Source organism: Phoenix dactylifera, chromosome 11 (assembly GCF_009389715.1).
Source record: "Phoenix dactylifera cultivar Barhee BC4 chromosome 11, palm_55x_up_171113_PBpolish2nd_filt_p, whole genome shotgun sequence".
Classification (NCBI taxonomy): Eukaryota; Viridiplantae; Streptophyta; class Magnoliopsida; order Arecales; family Arecaceae; genus Phoenix; species Phoenix dactylifera.
In genome coordinates this window covers 28,014,494-28,034,453 of record NC_052402.1, presented here as the reverse complement: position 1 = coordinate 28,034,453, position 19,960 = coordinate 28,014,494, and the positions used below count along the sequence as shown (strand labels likewise).

The window sequence follows — 19,960 nt, the reverse complement described above, 5'->3', positions numbered from 1 at the left end:
GGTCAGTAGTGTTTGTTTGGTACAATGTTTTTTTTTCTCCGGAGTGTCGGTGGAAGTGCGAGAAAGATGAAAAAATGGAAGCAAAAGGCAGCCCGCTCCATCTTGTTGGCCTAGGTTGGAAGATCTCGTTAACATAGACGGCTCCGTTAAGGCCGTAATAGTATTACGAAAGATTCGGCTGAGCTGGCGGTCCCACCGCTCGCCAATCAGGCTCCTCGATGGCACGATCTTTTTATCGGCCTGGGGAGAGGAACAGAGAAACGAAGCGGTAAGCGGAGAGGAATAGAGGATCCCTCCGACTCTTCTCACTCCAAAACCCTACTTTGCCTCCAAGTAAACCCCTCCTCCCACTCCCCGCCCCCTTCGATCTCCCTCTCTGAAAGCCCCTCCTCCCTTCCTCCTTCAGTCCTCCACCAATCCTCTCTCCCGTGATCGTCTTCCACTCGATCACTGCGTTGTTTTCGTGGTCCGGCGAAGCGCTGAAGGTCCGTTGCCGCTTCTTCCACTCGTTCTTGCTTGTCGGCCGACGCAGTACGGATTTCTCCTTCCCTAATTTTTCCTTTTTATTGTTTATTTCGCTGTATTTGGCGAAAATTCTCTCAAGATTCTTCTTTTAGGTTTTCCTGATGTTTTTTTTGGTTAGAACTCAATGCATGCAAACTGTAGGATTTTTGAGGAATTATTGTTTCTGTTTTCAATTACCATGCTTTTGTCTAGGATTAAGGTGAAGTGCTTGTTGATTTTCATGCAGTTGTAGATTATCTTCTGTTTTGTCGAGTTTGTTCTTGTTGTTGGTTAGATCCGGAATCAAGCATGCAACTTCTTGTGTGTTTGTTCCGGAATTTTAATACGGTTCATAGTATTATGTGTTCGTCATAATGTATCGTTATTTTTTCTTGTCGAGTCTACTGCAGCTGTAAGTTAGCTTATTGTTTGTTGATGACACTGCAACCATGGATTAGATTCAGTTCCAAGCGTGCATTTTTTTTTTTTTGGAAATTTATGGCATGGCTGCGACTGTGTTTTTTTTGTCGTGGAAAGAATATGAGCACATTGCAATATAGGTGGTCTCTTGTTTCTTTGTGGATGCTGGTATTTATCTTAAGTTTTCCTCTTTATTCTTTTCCCCATTATGCGTTCTCTTTATTCGTTTTATTGTGGATTGAATATGGCTTTATCAGACGAGCCTTTTGGAAAATCAGAGCCTTTCCTTCTCCTTCTGTTCTAAAACCTGAGAGGTTCTTGGAATAACCTCCCATCCTTCTCATATCCACTTGAAGTCCACTCTTGCAGAAGCTGTAGACAGTGAAAAATCACAGGTTTCTCACTTCCAACTGTATTCTAAACCTAGGAACCTCACCACTATCTCCCTGCTGAAAAGCCTGTTCTAGTTTCTCCTTTTTTTCTTTTTTTTTTTCCAACTGTATTCTAAACCTAGGAACCTCACCACTATCACCATTTTAAGGCTCTTCTTCCTACTAAGAAGCTACCTTGATCTTTCTCCAGGCGCAATTATTTAAAAGACTATAGGTGGCAGACTGGCAGCTAGGGTCTGCCTTGTGCTGAAGCACTTGGTTGGTGCCTATGTGGGTGCCTAAAGGTCAAGGTGGCCCAGCAATTATGACTTAAAAGTAAATAGTAAATAAAAGGAGAGCTAACAAAGATGCTTATAATTAATAAATTCAGACAACTTATCAAAAAAGATGTAATAAGTCAATGGGAACCATCAACTTGTCCACATACAATAATGATTTACAAAACAATCTTGTCCAACATTCTCAAACAAGACACAAAATGTTAAAACAGGTGTTTAGGCAGCCTTGCCTAGGTAGATTGCCTAGGTGGTCATCTCTCAAGGAAGGAAACTAGGGTCATTTATAAGGATCATTTGTTTAGCTAATTCTTCCTATATATTGTTCAAGTGTTTCATCTCGGCGATGATTTATCATAAAAGTTCAAGCATACTAGGTTTAAGATATTTACTTATAAATCGGTTCTTACTTGTAGGTTCTAGGAATTCTACATGAAGGGAATTTTCTAATGAGGGAAATTATTTCCATGATTGTTTTTTTATTACAATGCTTGACGATGTAAAAGGAAAATCTCGTAGAATAATAACAAAGCTTGTGATGTTGTACGGCTTAGGATGTTAGACAAAAAATGGGTTTAGGAAAACAATTTGGGTGTGGTAAAAATGACATGTTGAGATGGACATATGGTAAAACTAGAAAAGAAAAACTGAGAAATGAGTATATTAGAGGAGTTGATTGAGATGGTATAGCATGTGCCTCAACGAGTTGAGGGAGGCCTAGTAAAGAAGAGTTGGTTTAATTTATGCTAAAAGATGCAAGTGGAGGAGAGGAAGGAAGACCTAAGTTAATCCATATGGAAGTTGTGAGAAATGATATAGAAAAGCTTGAAATAACACCAAATTTGGCTTTAAATAAAAATTCTTGGTGAATGAGGATTCATAAATCCAATCTCCAATAGTTTGAGCAAGGCTTAATGTTATGCTTATGGTTTCTCATGGGTTTATCATTAATGTTTCAGCATACATGATATAAGCTCTTTATTTATAAATTGGTTCTTGCTTGTAGGTTGTAGGAGTTCTATATCAATGGAATTGATTCCAATGAGAGAAACTATTTCCATAATTGCTTTTTTATTACAATGTTTGGTGAAATTTCATAGAACCATAATAAGGCTTGCGATGTTGTATGGCTTAGAATGTTAGACAACAAAAAGAGTGTAGGAAAACAAGTTGGGTGTAGTAGAAATAGATGTGTTTTGAGATGGATCTGTGGTAAAACTAGGAAGGATATATTGATAAATGAGTATATTAGAGGAGGTTTTTAAGTTGCATAAATTAAGGGCAAAGTGATCAAGAGTCGATTGAAATGGTATGGCATGTATAATGAAGAGTCGAGAGAGCTCCAGTAAGAAGAGCTGCTTTAATTTGTGTTGAAGGATGCAAGTCGAGGGGAGGAAGGAAGACGTAAGTTCATCTCTATGGAAGTTGTGAAAAATGATATAGAAAAGTTTGAAATAACACTAGATGTGGCTTTAAATAAAATTTCATGGTGAATGAGGCTTCATAAAGCTGATCTCAAATAGTTTTAGTAAGGCTGAATGGTTATGATTTATCATGGGATTTGGTTGCCATTTGGAAGACTGAAATTAGTTCTTGTTTCAAGTAGTGAAATATTAGGTTTTTAGAGGGCAAGATTGATTTACACTATGGTTTTAAATAGTTAGTACGATATTGTCGGTATTGATTGGTATGACCATTATGGTCGGATCCATATGGTACAACTGATTTGACATCGCAAGCATGTATCATACTGTTTTGATAGTATTTGATTTCTTTATTATGGTTTTTGATGGGTAGCTTTTAGATTAGAAATAGTCTTGTAATGAGACTATGGTTGTGAATATGCAAAAGAGTAACCAAATGCCTATGTTTTTGATCTTTCAGATGATTGTTTTTTCTCTATATTAGGAAGCTCTTTTCAACAAATGCTTGGATAGTTTTATCTAAGGCTTAGTCTTTTGACATTTGAAGTGCTTTGGTTCTATTTGATTTTCTATATGCAATTGCATCTTACATAATGTTATGTAAAGGAAAAGGTATTTGAAGGAAGTTAGAAGTCATCACAAAACATATATTGAGCTAGTTTTATCTAAGGCTTAGTTTTCTGACATATGAAGTGTTTTTCTTAAATATGATTGTCAATATGCAATGGTAATTCACGTAAAAGGACAAGGTATTTGGAGCAAGTTGGAAGTCATCTCAAATTCTCACTTGGGTTCTTATATATTGGATATTTTAATGTTGGAAACTTAGGTTGAGTTTGTTATTATTGCCAGTTTTAGTTTTTTAAAAATTGAAACTTAATTTTTGTTTTTTTTTGGGAAAATTAGAAATTGAAATCCATTTGGTAACAATGATGCTAGAGGAACAATTGCGATGGACGCATCGACAATGGTGATGGCAATGGTGGCGGTGGTGATGGTGGTGGCCACCATGGGGGGTGTTGTGGTGGTCACCATGGGGAGGTTGTGGTGGCGGTGATGGTAGTGGCCACCACGGTAGAGGTGGTGGCATGGTAAAAAGTTTAACCAATTTCTTTTTGCTAGTTCTCATCATGGTACGTCATACCACACCGAACTGGATAATACAAGATGTATTGTACCGTACCAGTTCGATTATGTATATGGTACGGGGTGTGTACCGATACTCGGTATGCCGAATCAGCCCCCGTACTGAGCGTACAGACACAGTGATAGGGTGGCACCGGTATGGGGCCCGGTATCGAGACAGTGCATCTCGGTTCTCATAGCTTTTACTTTTTTCAAAAATTTGACAAGAGGTTCTGAAAACATAAAAATGAAAACCAAACGGGTATTTTACTTTTGTTTTTGTGTTTTGGTTTTAAAAAATTTAAAACAAAGAACAAACACAATACCAAGGAGGGCCTTAGTTATTTGGTCATTTGAATGTGAATGATATTTTCATTAAATATAGAATTAGGAGAATGACTTGAAATCAAGAGTTAAAAGTATTAATATGTTACTAGCATTGACATTTTTATCGTATAGACTGGTAAGGAAAAGTCTTGTTTGAACACACAGTACACCTTTGGTGCCAACAAAGGAAAATAGAAGGGAAATACTGTATGTGGGTTCACATACCATGAATTGGTGCTTAAGCTCCTTGCTTGAAGTAAGATATATAATGTTGTGAAAACTGGATTGACATGCTGGCCCATTGGCTGACAAATGGGATAAGAATGCTGCCTTAAGGTGCAATTTGAGTGCAATGAGTGAATCTTTGCCAATTGATTGAAGAAAGGAAATCAAGAAACCTTTGTTTTACTTGAAAAAATGATATTTATTTGGACACTTTGAGTTTTGTTTTGCAGGATGGTTGATGCTTTCTGCATGGAGATACAGTTATAGTTTTTGGAAGACGAGTTTGAGGCCATAAGCTCATTGACATTTTTATTGTATAGACTGGTAAGGAAAAGTCTTGTTTGAACACACAGTACACCTTTGGTGCCAACAAAGGAAAATAGAAGGGAAATACTGTATGTGGGTTCACATACCATGAATTGGTGCTTAAGCTCCTTGCTTGAAGTAAGATATATAATGTTGTAAAAACTGGATTGACATGCTGGCCCATTGGCTGACAAATGGGATAAGAATGCTGCCTTAAGGTGCAATTTGAATGCAATGAGTGAATCTTTGCCAATTGATTGAAGAAAGGAAATCAAGAAACCTTTGTTTTACTTGAAAAAATGATATTTATTTGGACACTTTGAGTTTTGTTTTGCAGGATGGTTGATGCTTTCTGCATGGAGATACAGTTATAGTTTTTGGAAGACGAGTTTGAGGCCATAAGCTCCTATTAAGAGGTGTTGTTGGGGAAGTGATGCAATCCAACTTGAGGATCAAGCATTAATGTTGAGAAAGAAGAGATTCAGGAGCAAAAGTATAAAGTTTTGAGTCAATTTGCTACTATTTTTGTTTAATTTTTCTTATTTTCAGTTATTGCCAATCTTAGATCTGATATTTTAGGTGTTTAGATTGGTTATTTTGATTAATTTAAGTGTCTAGTTGATGGACAACCTAGATTAGATCTAGAAATGGTCTCTAAGGTTTAGTTCCCTGCTTTGATTTTGCCAAGTCAGCAGCCTTAGGCATTCAGCCATAAAAGGAGCCAACCATGTAATTGGGTGCGACATCATCTTAAGTGAGAAAGAGTGAAGCCGTATGCTTGCTATAATGTTCTATATGGACTAGATAGGCCTTTGCTCCTTTTACCCATCCAGTTGTCAAAAGCAATGGTTTTATATGTTCTGTCCACCACTGGATATATTAGGGAGTCCTAGTGTCTGTGGGATCAAACTAAGTTTTCTTTTGGCTCATTGTAAGGACTCATAATGGTGTATACAAATTAGTTCTTGCACAGATTTGATAATTTGAAGGATGATTTGTTATGCTCTTTATGCTTCAAGTCAGTGAACTATATGATAAAAAATTGCATTGAAAGCCATAAGATGCTAGTAGTACTCCAATTGATGAGTTCTTCAAAAAGAACATTACGAAGGGATCTTCATATTCATCCTGCGTAACTAAAGATATTGGTTAATGAGATGCTCTGCATGATGATTCCTCAACTTGTAGGCCACTTGATTTTTCTGTTATCTTTTTATGAATTTCTTCTACTTGAGGGGCTTCAACTTGATTGGCTGTGATGTGATGAACCTTGTAATTTACACGATTGTCTTCAATTTCTTCATCAATAGCTGAAACTTGTTTGTCTTCATCTTTCTTGCATATTGACTTCGTTGAAATTGGAGTAGGTGTTGTGCATGTTTGATAAGGCTTTGGATGTGGCTCCACCACATGCAATTTCCAAGTGATCATATGTTGATGATCATATTGCAGAACCGACCACCCATTGTACGTCTCATCCAAAAAATTCTCTCTCTCCAATTTGTATGATTCCTTGTAAGGAAATTTGAGGTCATAAGGAGATCACCGATCATGTCAATTAACTAGAGTGTTACTAGGTCTAAGAATCCCAGATTGCTTCAACCGGTTAGCTAAGTCAGTGACAACATGTTGTGAGTTGCATGAACTCTAGACGACTCACGATCCCATCAATCGGTGCAATGGATTTCTCACAACTTTCTCTTTGATCGGCATTGGTTCTTTCACGCTCAAACATGTCCATGACTCCACGAGCACTTGACGAGGCTGCGGTACCAAATAAGACAAATGAGTAAGGACAGGAATCTAAGGAGTGACCCTAGATTTCATCGAATCAACCATGAGAAGAAATTTATTCATAATTTAGAGAAAATACATCAATAAATTCGTATGTATGGCTTCTGCAATCTATAATGACAATTTATAGAACTACACGTGAATCAACTAGGACACTTAAAATAATTTCCTAACCAATAACAACCTAGGACTTCTAATTCAACCCAAAAACTACATGAAAAATTTCCTAAAATGACACAAACTTAACACTTATCCCATTTTGAAAATTTAAGCCAACTTTTGACCCTCATAATGACCAACCAAGCTAAATCTCAAAACATAAAACTTGTAGGACTCAATCTTAGAGTCAGCTTACTGTATAACTAAAGTTATACCTTTTGAATTATAGTTGACTCAAAAGACCAAAAAATTAACAAAAATCCTAATTCTAATAATATTCTTGATTTTCCTCAATATTCCAACTTGCTTATGTGTAATAGATCTTCTATATGGAGTTTGTATGTATTCTTGTAGCTCATCATTGGAGATTCATACTGAAGAGGGAAGTTCAAATGGTAATTTTGGTGGTGGGGTGATCTAGAATAGTATTGTTGAATACTGAAGTTCAAAATTTAGCATTTAAATGTACTTTATATGTTTTATTGAAATATTGAGAGGAGGGGGGGGGGACTTCAACAATTGGCTTATTAACATGTAGATTTTTCTTGATAACTTCTAAGGAGTAGATTAATGGAGTTCGATGGAGGCTCTACTAGATCTTAGTAGTTTTTGGATGGTTATCTTTTCAAAGTAGCAATTAAGTTGGGATTTTGTTATATGTATCTTTTTCTTGTGAATTAAAGTAATCATGATAGCATTTTAGATTCTTTGAGTTCAAGACCAGGTTAAATTAGTTGGTACCAGGGTCGGTGGAATTGTCCTGAACCAGGCAGTTTCGGTCGTACCAAGCTGTCCTGGCGGCAGATTGGGACGGTTCTGGCAATGGAAACGAAACCCGTTGCCAGAGGAGGAGAAGAAAAGAGGAAAAGAGAGAGCGAGCGAGCAGCTGGGAGAGGGAGAGGGAGAGGAAAAGAAAGGGAGGCCGACGCTCGGGTAGAATAGGATCCAATGTACAACTCGGTTCCAGATATGTCTAGGTATCCTATTCCACGTGCTCGATTATCTGTAGCAGCATTATGTCCTGAACGACCTTGTGGGATCTGTCTCCTGTACGCAATGCTATCCTTGCAGGTTTTACCAAGTCGTGCACCATGGTTCTTATCCTGTGGCATGACTGAAGTGGGATATCGGTGAAGCAGAGATTATCCTAGGACTATGAATCATAAGCTGTTGTATCATCCTAGCCACCAGATGCATCATCGCTTAAGCCGTCGACATTGCTGCTATGGTGGGATGATCTGTCTCAGAATCTGAGTGAACAGGCTTCTCCTTAACTCTCCAATGGATGTGTAGCTGCCTTTCCTTTTTTCTTTCTTGTTGGCTTGAGCCCTTGCCTTCTTTTCTTGGATGTCCTTAGATGCTTGGCTCTGCTGGAAGGATTGACTGGGCCCTCTACTTTGACTAGATTGGGTATTATGGTAGCCTCTCCTTAGTAACTCTAGATCAAATCACTAGGAGGATGTCTCCAACGTGAAGCCGTGCGATGATTGGCTTCCCTCCACTCCTATGGTTGATCAGCTAGAAGCGAGCATGGAGTATGTTTTGTCTATTACTTTGCATCCACCATAGTCTATTGAGCTACAAAAAATTGATTTGTCGAGGAGGCGACTTTGGCTTATCCAGCTCTGGCTCCTGCTATTGGTCCTTAAGTTAACCAATCATCGGATCCTCTTCATCATGCACGAAGTCGTGAAGTGGATTGTTGTACTTCAGCTTGCTGTTCAATACACGATGCAGATTGCAGTGGACGTACACAAGATCATTGAACCACTTCTGCATGAGACAGTTTTTCTGTTTGCTGTGTATGAAAGCAAAGGTAGGCCAGTTGCGTTCACAACCACTGAAGGAGGCCGTTTGTGATAGGATCTGGATTGCTAGCTGTTTTAGATTCCTGGATAATATGTTGAAGTGGATCAACCATTCGGTTGCAAAATTATTTAAGAAAACTACATATCAGATGCTACCGAATACTAATTGTATAATATCAAAGTAACAATTGTGGTCCATGTCTTAAAATTGGTTTCATTCTCTATTTGCTTTCTATAGCTGGTTGGTCGCCAAAGTTGCCTAAGTTCTCTCTAAACATTTTCGTTTGTAGAGAAGATATATGTTATGTGATGTCAATTATTTATTTGAGCTGACAAAGTTGACAAAATTGGCTCGCCTCTTCCAAACATAGGGTAACGACTCCTAGATTAGGCTCTATCTTATAAGTAATATTGTATAAGGTAGCTAGAAGTTTCTCATCCATACCTACCCTAGGGACATTGTATTGGGACCATGGGTTTAGATAGCTGATAATAAGTTTGTATTTAGTTTAGCATGATAGTTGTACTCAAAATACACAACAACATATGATGAATAGATATATGAGTGAAATTATTTAGTATTTTTTATTTTCAAAAACAATTTTAAATAGAAAATATTCACAAAATTAATGACTTCGGAATAGTGTAACACCCCACCAAGGATGCTACATATATTTTTTTTAGCCCGTGGGCATGCACAAAATGCCACTTATTTTTCAAATTTATTTGAATTTGGATGCATGTCATGATGCGTATGATCATGTCCAAACTTAAATAAATTGACACCAAATTTTGATAGAGTATAGCATGCATACCCCTAGTCAAGCCATTGATTTTATAGTTTTTTTGATAATTATTTTATTTTTTAATTTTTAATTAAAAATAATTTTTTAATATTAAAAATCATAGAGTTAATGGAAAATTATCATTTGGTGTCATTGTATAGATCATCCATAGGTCTATAAGACTATAACATATTATGAAATCATGCTAAAATTAAAAAAAATGGCATGGTCTCTTTCCATTTTATTATCAATTTTTAGTCTCTAAACAAAAAAAGAAAAAAAAAATGAGGGGAGAGGCTCATTAGCTGATTTTAGCTTAGATCTGGCTCAATTCTTGCAAAGTCCCACATTTTCTCCTTTTTTTTCAAGATTGTTTTTTTTAAATGAGAGAGCAGTTGAGAAGGTACGGGAGGCCTTCTTAGCCTTCCCCATCTATTATTGAAGCATGAGAGGGGGGGGAGCCAAAATTGGTGCGAATTAGGCTTTGCGTCGGTACTGCTCCAAACTATCCCATTCGGATCGGTTTGCTTGTTGTTTTGAATCGAAGGGGGGAACCATCTTGATTCCCCCTCGGTACGGTTTGGGGTGGTAAAGAGAGCCATGGTGAAACCCTTTGACATAGAATGTCATAGTCTATTAGAATCCTATAACATATGAAACGCTTTTTCTTAAAAAAATTGTTCGTACAAAATCTTTTGAAAATAATTAATGATCAATTATAACAATTTTACCAAAATAATTATCTTTAAATTTTTAAGTAATTGTGTAGCCTCAAGCCTTATGTGTTCGAGTACATCTCTGTTCTAGTATGGATAGTGTGCCATATGGTGGTCTTGATGTTAGATAGCTAGACTCTCACTCATTTTGAATCTAATAAACCGCTATGTTGCTTAGCAAGGTTATTGTTTAGGGTATCATTGCCGGTATATAGGTTTGATTGTAAATTTAGTAACGTTCAAAATACAGCAAGGTGTCCTATGCTTAAGATCAAGATACCACTTGCAAGTGGTGTACCTGGTTCACACCCCAATCCTTGACAGTGCTTTTCGAGATGGAGTGCCAGTGTTGACTATTCAATGTGACAGCATACCCAAGCGTCAGTGCAAGGACACTCTTGGTGAAAGACTCCAAGAAGTCCTTGTCCATCTCATCAGCCATATATTTGCTATCACAATCTTACCTATAGCTGTAAACACATTTCGAGCACTTAGAAATATCTGATCCTTCTCGTGGTAAACACTCCAACCACTTGGATAAAACCCCTAGAGTACTTGTGGGCTTTTTGCAGCTCCAAGATTGATGTGTGACACATACCCTATATTGTTTATATGATTATGGACCATACAATGCTCACAATTACATGCAAATGGCCTTTAAGGTATACCCTGCAGGTGGATCACTAATGGGAAGTTTGTTGAACTTGTGCATTAGTTGAGCTGAATTAGGTTCAAGCTGGATAATAGAAAAACAACTAGCCTGAGCTCGACATGGCCCCGCTTTGACTTTGAAATATATGACCCAAGCTTAGCCTAGCGGAAAAGGAAGGGTGCGGCCTGACTTGACCTGGGCAAGATGGGTTGGTTAGGCTTGGCCTAACTAACTTGGGTTGGCCTGAGACGAACTAGCCTGGTCCCGGCTTGATTGCCCTGCTGCTATAGGTGGCTTGGTTTTCTCTGATGATCGGTGATGTATAGGGAGGGAGAGAGCACGAGAAAGCAGGAATTGGGGGGGTAAGGAGAGAAAGGTGTGTCTGGCACTTTTCAAGGCTGGTTGGCTTTGGAGGCTATTGTGGTCTGGACCCTTTCATGCCTATCACCATTGATCTTCCATCTAGCAGAGGGTTAATGGGGGCAAAGAGAGGATGGGGTAGAAGAGGGTGAGAGGGGGGAGACACCATGGGGGTTGTTTCACTTGGACACTCATGTCCAGCTCCAAAAAAACCGTGTTGGTTATGTATCGCTAATGTATCAGACACTTGGATACTTAGGAAGTTATTTGATAGAGAGTTGAACGGTCCTGACAATGAGTTTGATCCTCTATTTTGATGTTAAGAGTGAGTATTTGTTATTTTTAGAGATTATTTAAGAATGTAGGTGCTGAAACAACTTGGTAAATTTCTCATATCTGTAAGTTAATCATGTAATCGGGAAGTTTGAATGAATAACATGTAATTGAAAATCTTAACAAACAATATCTTTTAATAGTTTCTTTTTATTGTTTAAAATATTTAAAGATATAAATTTATAATTAGGTTAAAATCATATTTTATCCTATGTATCCCAGTGTCTCTCTTTTTCCCTTTTGTCGAGTCAGACACTTGGATGCACATCCAAATCCGATTCTTGTATTTGGTGTCCTTGCAACAGGGGGTGGTGGGAGGGGCTGAGGGAGAGAGAGGATGCAGGCGGCAAGGGGAATCTATCATGTTAAAGGTTGAATGAAGTGATGGTGAGGCGGGGATAGGGGGCAGTGATGGCGAGGGTAGAGGAGTGGGGAGAGTTAGGGATTTCCCAAGTCTCCCTTTTCTGTCCATCAGTCCTCCCATCTTTCCCCTAATAAATGATATATTTTATATAACTATTGTATAAGTATAAAAGTATATTTACTATTTGGGCTAGGCTAGGCTAGCCTAGGTCAAAAAATATCGAGCCTGAGCCTATCCTATTTCAAATGGTGCTTAAAAATTGAGGCCCGGCCTGGCCTGTCAGGCCTAAAACTGCAGCATGGGCCTGACAAAAATCTGGTTAGGCTAGGCTGTTTTTTGTCAGGTCTAAAGTTTATGAGCAGGATGGACATCCTAATGAATAAAGTGGGAAGTGAAAAAAAAGGGGGCCTCACTGATATGTATGTTTTTCTTCCTCTTTCAGCATAATGATCTGAGATTTCCTTTCTCAAAAGTAGAAACAGTTCATGATCTGGATGTCTTCTTTCTTTTTTTGTTGGTTGTTTATTTGGAGCCTCCATGCAAATTTGGCACCATAGTGCCTTCTTCCAGGCTATAACCATGCGCATCATTTTTTTTTAATTATTACACAAAGAAAAGAACACTCTTTTTTTCTACCAAAACATGGAATGTCTCTTTTTCTGGTATTGATCACAGAATGGTTCTCAGTTCCTGAATGTTGTAAGTTTTGTGGTGGCTGATCAAATGAGTTTGTCAGATTTAGTATTTTGGGACTTGATGCTGTACGTTCCGATACTTCAGCTGCTAATGAGTTCTGTTTGTATTAAGGTTAAGTTTTCATAACCTAATATAAGGCTTTTGATGTTTGAACAATTTCTGTAGGTGTACTGCCTTGCTGTTTTCTGATGTATAGTTTCTATTTAGATTTGTTTTATGTCTTTATTAGTTTTGCGTAATTTTCTGCGGCTAGTGTTTGTCGTTCATAAGAAATTTTGATTCAGTCTCTTTGTAAAATTTTATGCATCTCTATCTCTTAGCTCTTTTTCTTCCCTTTTAAACTGAATGTTAAGGAAATTGAATATGGTTCCTTATTTTTTGGAATTGCAGGTTCCTATTAGTATCATCTTTCTAGATCTGTTATTGAATAGCAACATCTTTAAGTATGTCACTGGATGATCTGATAAGGCGCAGTAATGGTGAGAGAGGGAGAGGCCGAGGCCATGGGAGGGGCCGTGGTTGGGGCCGGGGACGTGGTGGCACCTTTCGTGGAAGGGCATCAGGGATGCTAAGTCGAGGGCCTCTCGGAGTTAATATTCGGCCATCTCCATACACAGTCGCCAAGGCAAGCCCAAAACTAATGTTGTTTTCTTGCATATGTTCAAGAATCTGAAAAACTGTAGAATTCCAAACATGAAGGAGAAGATTCTTGAGTCTTTTATACAGTGAAGCTTTTTACATATGCTTAGTCAAGAGCCTCTCAAGTTAATAGTTGGCCATCTCCATGCACAATCACCAAAGCAAGCCCAAAATTATTGCTGTCTTTTGCATATGCACAAGATTCTGAGTAGTTGTAGAAACCAATCATGAAGGAGAAGATTGCTGAACTTTTTAACATGGAGAGGCTCAAGCAGCTTATGTCAGATGTCTTTCTTTCTTGGTGCATATTCATTATCAATGGATCTTGAGGGGGGGGAGTTTCAAGGAATTGTCTTGCTAAATCAGGAACTCAGCAGTGCGGACCCTCATTTCTAATGCTTGTTCATGGAGTGTTTTTTGTTGAAGTGCATATCCTGGTTCATTTCAGAATTGGAGCTCTCGCAAGTAGCTTATCATCAGCATATGTGATATGGGTGGATTTCTCTACTTCCATTTGTTATCTGTATGCTTTGTATGCTATTTGGTTTGGGTTTAGTTAATGGCTCATACACAAGTATACATCTTTATTGCTAGCTATATTGCTGAGTTTTTTTTCCTGTCGTCCAAAGGTTGAATTAAAATATACTAATTTCCTCGCCAAGTATGCTGTGTTGATGAGTTTGGGGTTTTGTGCTAACACAATCATTCTGCAATATGGACATTTGCTCTCATTTTTGTCAGTCCTTCAGCAAAGCAAAAGATATGATACAGAGGCATGATCTATTTGATGATAGCATGGTAGCTGCTGGGCTTTCAGGATTTGAAATGGGTACAAAACTGTACATTTCGAACTTGGATTATGGGGTGTCTAATGAAGATATGAAGGTAAGCTGAACCCTTGAAGCAGGTAATGTATTTGAGGTCATTCTCTTCCTATTGAGAGTCAAGCTTATCATTTCAAGAATTTATTCTGACTGGAATCAGGAGCTGTTTTCGGAGGTTGGTGAGCTTAGGCGGTGTGCTGTTCATTATGACAGAAATGGTCGTCCAACTGTGGGTTTCTTGTCTTCTCTCCCTTTTCTACATTTGAAGTGCCTAATGTTTGTATTTTCTATTTAAAGCACATGGTCTGTGATAGAAGTTGTCTCTTAGATTATTGAAATTGTCATTTTAGAAAAATCGGAAACACATCATAATGTAGAATCTTATTTTGTTTGATATATTGAATTGGGAGGACTACTCTTTGCTTGAGCTGATGAAATTTTGATTTTCAATTGGGAAAATAATTGTCATTGCTGGTGTTATACTCAATCTTTTTGGGTAAAGAATTTGTTTTCTGTTGTTATTGTCAACTATTTTCCTTTTGTTCTGTTAATTTCAGGTTTTGTTGTCTGGACACTTTACCTTAGCCTCAAGTACTTGTACCCAACAATTAGTCCAGGTTGCAGTTATAACACTTGGGTAAGGTCCTTAAGAAGAAACTCGTAGGTACTAAAAGGGTACAACCAAGGTTCACCATCTCGGTACCGGGCCCTACACTGGTACCATCCTATGACAATGTCGATATGCGGTTCAGTACAGTACAACTCGGTGTATTAAGTGTCAGTACGGTATGGTACTGTATATTGTTTGGCACCGTTATGATATGGTACGCTTGATATGGTATGGTACCGATTGGTATGGCAAACCTTGGTGCAACCCTTGACAAGCTGTATCCTAGTAACTTGGCTTTCAAATTGTGTCATAATTTCTTTCTTCTTTGTAAGAAATTGTCATGTTAGGGAAAAACCATATGGAAAAACAATGCAGCATAGAATGGAATATCCTATACCCTGATTTCTTGGAGGGACAATGTTACCCTAGGATTGAACCTTCTAATAACTGGTTTTCATTCCTGAGTTTTTAATCAAAGGAGAAGAGAACCCAAAATAAATAGACATTTGAGTTTAAATGAGAAATAGACTGTTACTTTGGTCTATGTGCTTGTAATTTGGAGACAGTCAATCTTTTTGTTACCTTTGATGAGAATAGATGCATTCTAACAATTATTGCTCATACTATGGGGCTTGACATGATATATCTGATAAAACTGGTCTCTGTCTGCCAAAATATTCTAATTTAAAAGCCTTATGGTTGAGTTTTCACATATGGTTTTCTCTGTGACTAGGGGCCATCCATATTACTTTTCCTTGGTGTGCATAAATTACACTAAATTCTAGTGCATTTTTGCACTAGTGGAAAACATCTAGCTAACGGAGAAAGAAGACGAATGGTAGGGGATGTCAAAATCTTTCAGCTCTACAAGTCATGTGTGCTAGGGGTATTTCACTAAAATCAGGCGGGCTATATGAAGGATTATGCTCATTTACATGACACATTTCTCAGGGTCATTTATACCACTTAATTAAGAGAAATTTGTAATTGAAGAGGAAAGATTTGTTCTTTCCCTCTCTCTCTCTCTCATTTTGTAACTTCAAGGCCACCAACTTATTTTTCTTGTACTTGAACTGCATTTATGATTACTAGTTACATTACACGTGCGTTTGCACATAAAGCTCCAAAATAGCGGCAAAATTTAGTGCTTAAAATTACATAATAAACAGTAATGTGTGGAAGCAAATTATTCTAAAATATCTAGTTCATAAAATTTATAGAAGTCAATGGGTAGTATCTATAAATAACCAGTTTTAAATGAGTATGATGCCAATTTGGTTTTGGGTATTGTTTGGTAGTTTAGTTTCCTTTTCCCAACCATATGATATATCATGTAACATAAGAACAACTGAGAGATAGGAAGCAACCTGATTAACATGCTAACCTGAGTGGATCTTTTTGTTGTCTTCAATCTCCCCCTTGCCATCTTCGGGGTTTATATTGTCGCCATAATAAAGTTAATTGATAGTCTACGGGGCCTCTTAGAAACATAGGTGTATATTTCAAGCAAAAAATCTGAAACTTTATAAATGTACTTTGGAAATAAGAGGAAAGTTTTCGCAAGAAAGGAATATTGACGGTATATTTTTGGCATAATAAATTGCGTTGGCAGTTGTTGGGTTTCTTGGAAGCTAGGGGTATGTCTAGTATTTGGGAATTAGGTGAACAAAGAAATATTGGAAGTATATCTTGGGCATGATAAGCTGAAACTTCGAAAGTGAGCTGTGGAAATAAAAAGAACTAAATAAGTATATTGGGAATAAGGTGAAAGTTTTCACAAGGGAGAAATATTTGCATTAGTTTTATAGCTTTCAGGATGTGTAGATCTGGAGAGTGGATTGGTTATTTGGACGCACCCATTATTGTTAAAGAATGATTTGAAACAGCCTATTAATCTGAATATTGAATTAGATAAAAAATTATGATTTTCCTGCTATCATGTTTATAAGGTTAAACTTGTCAGATTGGTATTATACATGTGAATCTTTGAATTACAAAAATCTGTTGGATAATTGCATTTAGATATGTGAAATTAATAATGACAACTGTAGCACAGTACTTGGGAATGATGCTTTAGTTTGAGAAATCAATTCAGATGTGGCGTTGGTTTCAGGGGAAGCCATCCATGACTGGTGTTGTTATTTCATGGTTGTTAGGATATCTTGCTTGCTTTCTAGATTGTAAAACATTTGACTGTTAGTATTGTAACTGTACTTGCATGCTACTCTCCAAATTCTCCAATAGAAACAAATAGATGTACTTCGTAGTAGAATGCAGATGGAAGAAAGGAATAGAATTAATAATTTAATACTTGTTAAGAAGGGAATTAGCTTTTTGTTAGAATATTGAATTAGCATAACAATCTCAATGAGAGAGAGTAGGAGCGAAGGAACTTTCTGATGTTCTAATCTATGGGTATCAAACTTACCATGAATATAGATATCAATTTGGGAATTCTGCTTGCAAGTTGATGCTGCTGATCAATACATGGAGAGGTTCATGTATATGCTGCAATAAAATAATGTAATGCTGAACAACAATATTTTAAGATCTGGTGAGATTCATAACTGGAAAGCAGCAAATTGATAAATGATCTAATTGTATATATTCATGCCAAAGATAGCCCTATTTATCTAAGAAAAACTATATACATATACCTATACATGTATGTATGTAAACATATGTATATACACAGACGCATAGGCATACTTGCATAAATATATGTATGTGTGCATGTAAGTATGCATGCATGCTTGCTGGTTTTTACCATTTATGCATGTAGTACGTATGTATATATACGCTCATGCTGGCGTGTGCTATGCATGCATGGATGAATGCATGCTTGTACTGGCCAGGTACGAACTGTGCTTGGTGGTATGTACTGTATCAGCAACTATGAACTATACTTGCCGTTACAAACTGTGCTATCCGGGAGCAAGTATCCGAGACCCCCTTGAGATTTGATTCATCGGTGAACCAGTCAGAACAACCCTCATAGAACTTGGTGCACCTTTTCTTTTCTACGAACTATACCAGCCAGGGATCAGTACCTGACACCCCTTGGGATTGACTTGTTGGCAAACCAGTCAGAACCACTCTCATATCACTTGGTGCATCGATTCTCGTCTTTTTTTTTTTTAATTTTGTCTTTTCTCATTTGAACCTATAGGTTCCAACTTGTATCTTGTCTTGGACGTATCATACTGGCCAGTTACCAGCATGGGCCCATACCATGATTTTGTAATCTGTGATTTCAACTATATTAATTACCTTGTCTTTGCAATGGTTATATCAATAGAGCAATTATGGGCTTAGAACTATCAATGAAGTGCTACTTTGGCATCTAATTTGTGTATCTGGGAATTAGTTGTAAGAACCTTCTATCTTGTTTCTGCACCTACTACTTACACCACCCTTAGACACTTTATTTTCATTAATCAAAGAACTAACTGCCGGTATCATTGCTTCTTTTAATATATATTTCCATGCTTGCTCAAGTGCTCAATAATCAATAGAATAGTAGAACATAGGATAGTAGAACATATTTGGAATTAATAAATAGGATCAAGGTCGGAGGAACCGGTATCGGGCACCGTACTGGTTCTCTGGCAGCACGAGTTGGTACAGGCCGTGCCAGGCATCTACCGACGAGGGCACGATACCGTGGGAGAGAGAAAAAGAGAGAGAGAAGGGGGAGAGGGAGGGAGAGAGGCTGGCGGAGGCCACGGGAGACCGATGGAGGCCGTGGGGCCCGGTGGAGGCAGGAGTTTGGCTGTGGCTTAAAAAATTTTACGATTTTTAAGTGAGGTCGGCAAACGATTTACTAACTTCACTTAAAAATTAAAATTTTTTAAGCCGCGGTCGGACCTTTATTTCGTTCGAAACAGAGGAACCGGCCGTGGCCTCACCTGCGCGGCCTCCGTCGGCGTCCCGACCTTTCCGTCTCTCTCTCCCCCCCTCGCTCTCTCTTTCCTTCTTCGGTTTCGGCAACGGGTCCTGTTTCCATTGCCGGAACTGCACCAGTGAGCCACCGGTATGGCTCGGAACGGCCGGAACTGCCTGGTTTGGGACAATCCGCCGACCTTAAATAGGATAGTAGAACATATCTAGAATCAATGTTTCTTGGATTGTATTAATCCCTAAGTATCCCATCTTCCATCTGTTTTTTTCTACATTGAATTGATATATCATGAATCTGTTGCCATGTTGCCATGTTCTTTTAATCAAATGACTGATTTTCTCCATCTCTGGCCTTTTGAGCACCATGTGCCAAGAAGACAGTGTCTTTTTGCCCTGCCCCATCATTATCACTTTCAAAATGGATTGTTTAATAGCATGGGAGTTTGCCCCCAACTAGTGGAACTTTGAACCAGGAAACTAGGTCTCAAGCAACATATTTGGTTTTGATACTAGGTGGGCCAACTTTAAGATTTTGTTTTGTTAATATCGATATTCTTATAGGCTTAATTCAAAGCAGTGAAATAAGATTGGTGATTTTGATTGTAGAAGTGCAATCAATCCCCTGATTTGCTTGGTGGTTTATTTCTTTACAAAAATATCCCTTTGGCACATTTAATGCAGAAGAATGTTTTCCCAAGGCTTCATATGCTTCTTAAATTTATTTTGTGGACAATTGGTCATTACACGAATTTTCTTATGATTTTATATCTTTAAATTTCTTGTCAGGGGTCAGCAGAAGTGGTGTTTACAAGGAGAAGTGATGCCTTGGCTGCCTTAAAACGATATAACAATGTTCAGTTGGATGGTAAAGCTATGAAAATAGAAGTGATTGGAACTAATTTAGGCTTGCCTGTCACTCCTCGAGTAAATGTAGTTGGGGGTGCAACTGGGAGACAGAAGAGGACAGTTGTCATGACGTATGTTGTTCTCTCTTATTTTTGGTTACCTAGCTGCACTTCTTCTACTGATTATAATCTTTGCCTCTTTTCAACTAATTGTTCTTTTAAAGTAGCATTTGTATTTCTTTAGGTCTTACCTCTTTGTTTGGTAGTAAGTTCATTCTTTTTGTAAGTTATACCGAATTGTTGGGCATAAGTTAAAAGGATTGGAGTTTTATGAGCCTAATCATGTTTTTAAGATTAAAGCATATAACCCCTTTTGTATACTTGATTATATTGCACTCTCCTCCACCTAGTTTTAGCTAGTCTTTGTTGTCTTGATGGCAGTATCCACATGTTTGAATCAGTTTTGAGATTATGATC

General features: G+C 37.8%; 1 protein-coding gene across 3 annotated transcripts in view; it reads left to right on the top strand.

The window, feature by feature from the left end:
• Positions 1-244: 244 nt before the first annotated feature.
• Positions 245-19,960, top strand: part of LOC103718968 (THO complex subunit 4D-like) — a 28,393-nt gene continuing 8,677 nt past the window's right edge. For 2 of the 3 annotated variants that reach the window (XM_008807996.4, XM_039132021.1), the window contains exons 1-5: positions 245-531; positions 13,056-13,290; positions 14,046-14,189; positions 14,289-14,357; positions 19,425-19,615. In XM_008807996.4, the coding sequence (XP_008806218.1) occupies positions 13,111-13,290; positions 14,046-14,189; positions 14,289-14,357; positions 19,425-19,615 (584 nt within the window). In that variant the 5' untranslated portion in view covers positions 245-531; positions 13,056-13,110. Of the gene's footprint in view, positions 532-5,369; positions 5,492-13,055; positions 13,291-14,045; positions 14,190-14,288; positions 14,358-19,424; positions 19,616-19,960 lie in introns of those variants that run through there. The other variant, XM_039132020.1, reaches the window with a different exon arrangement.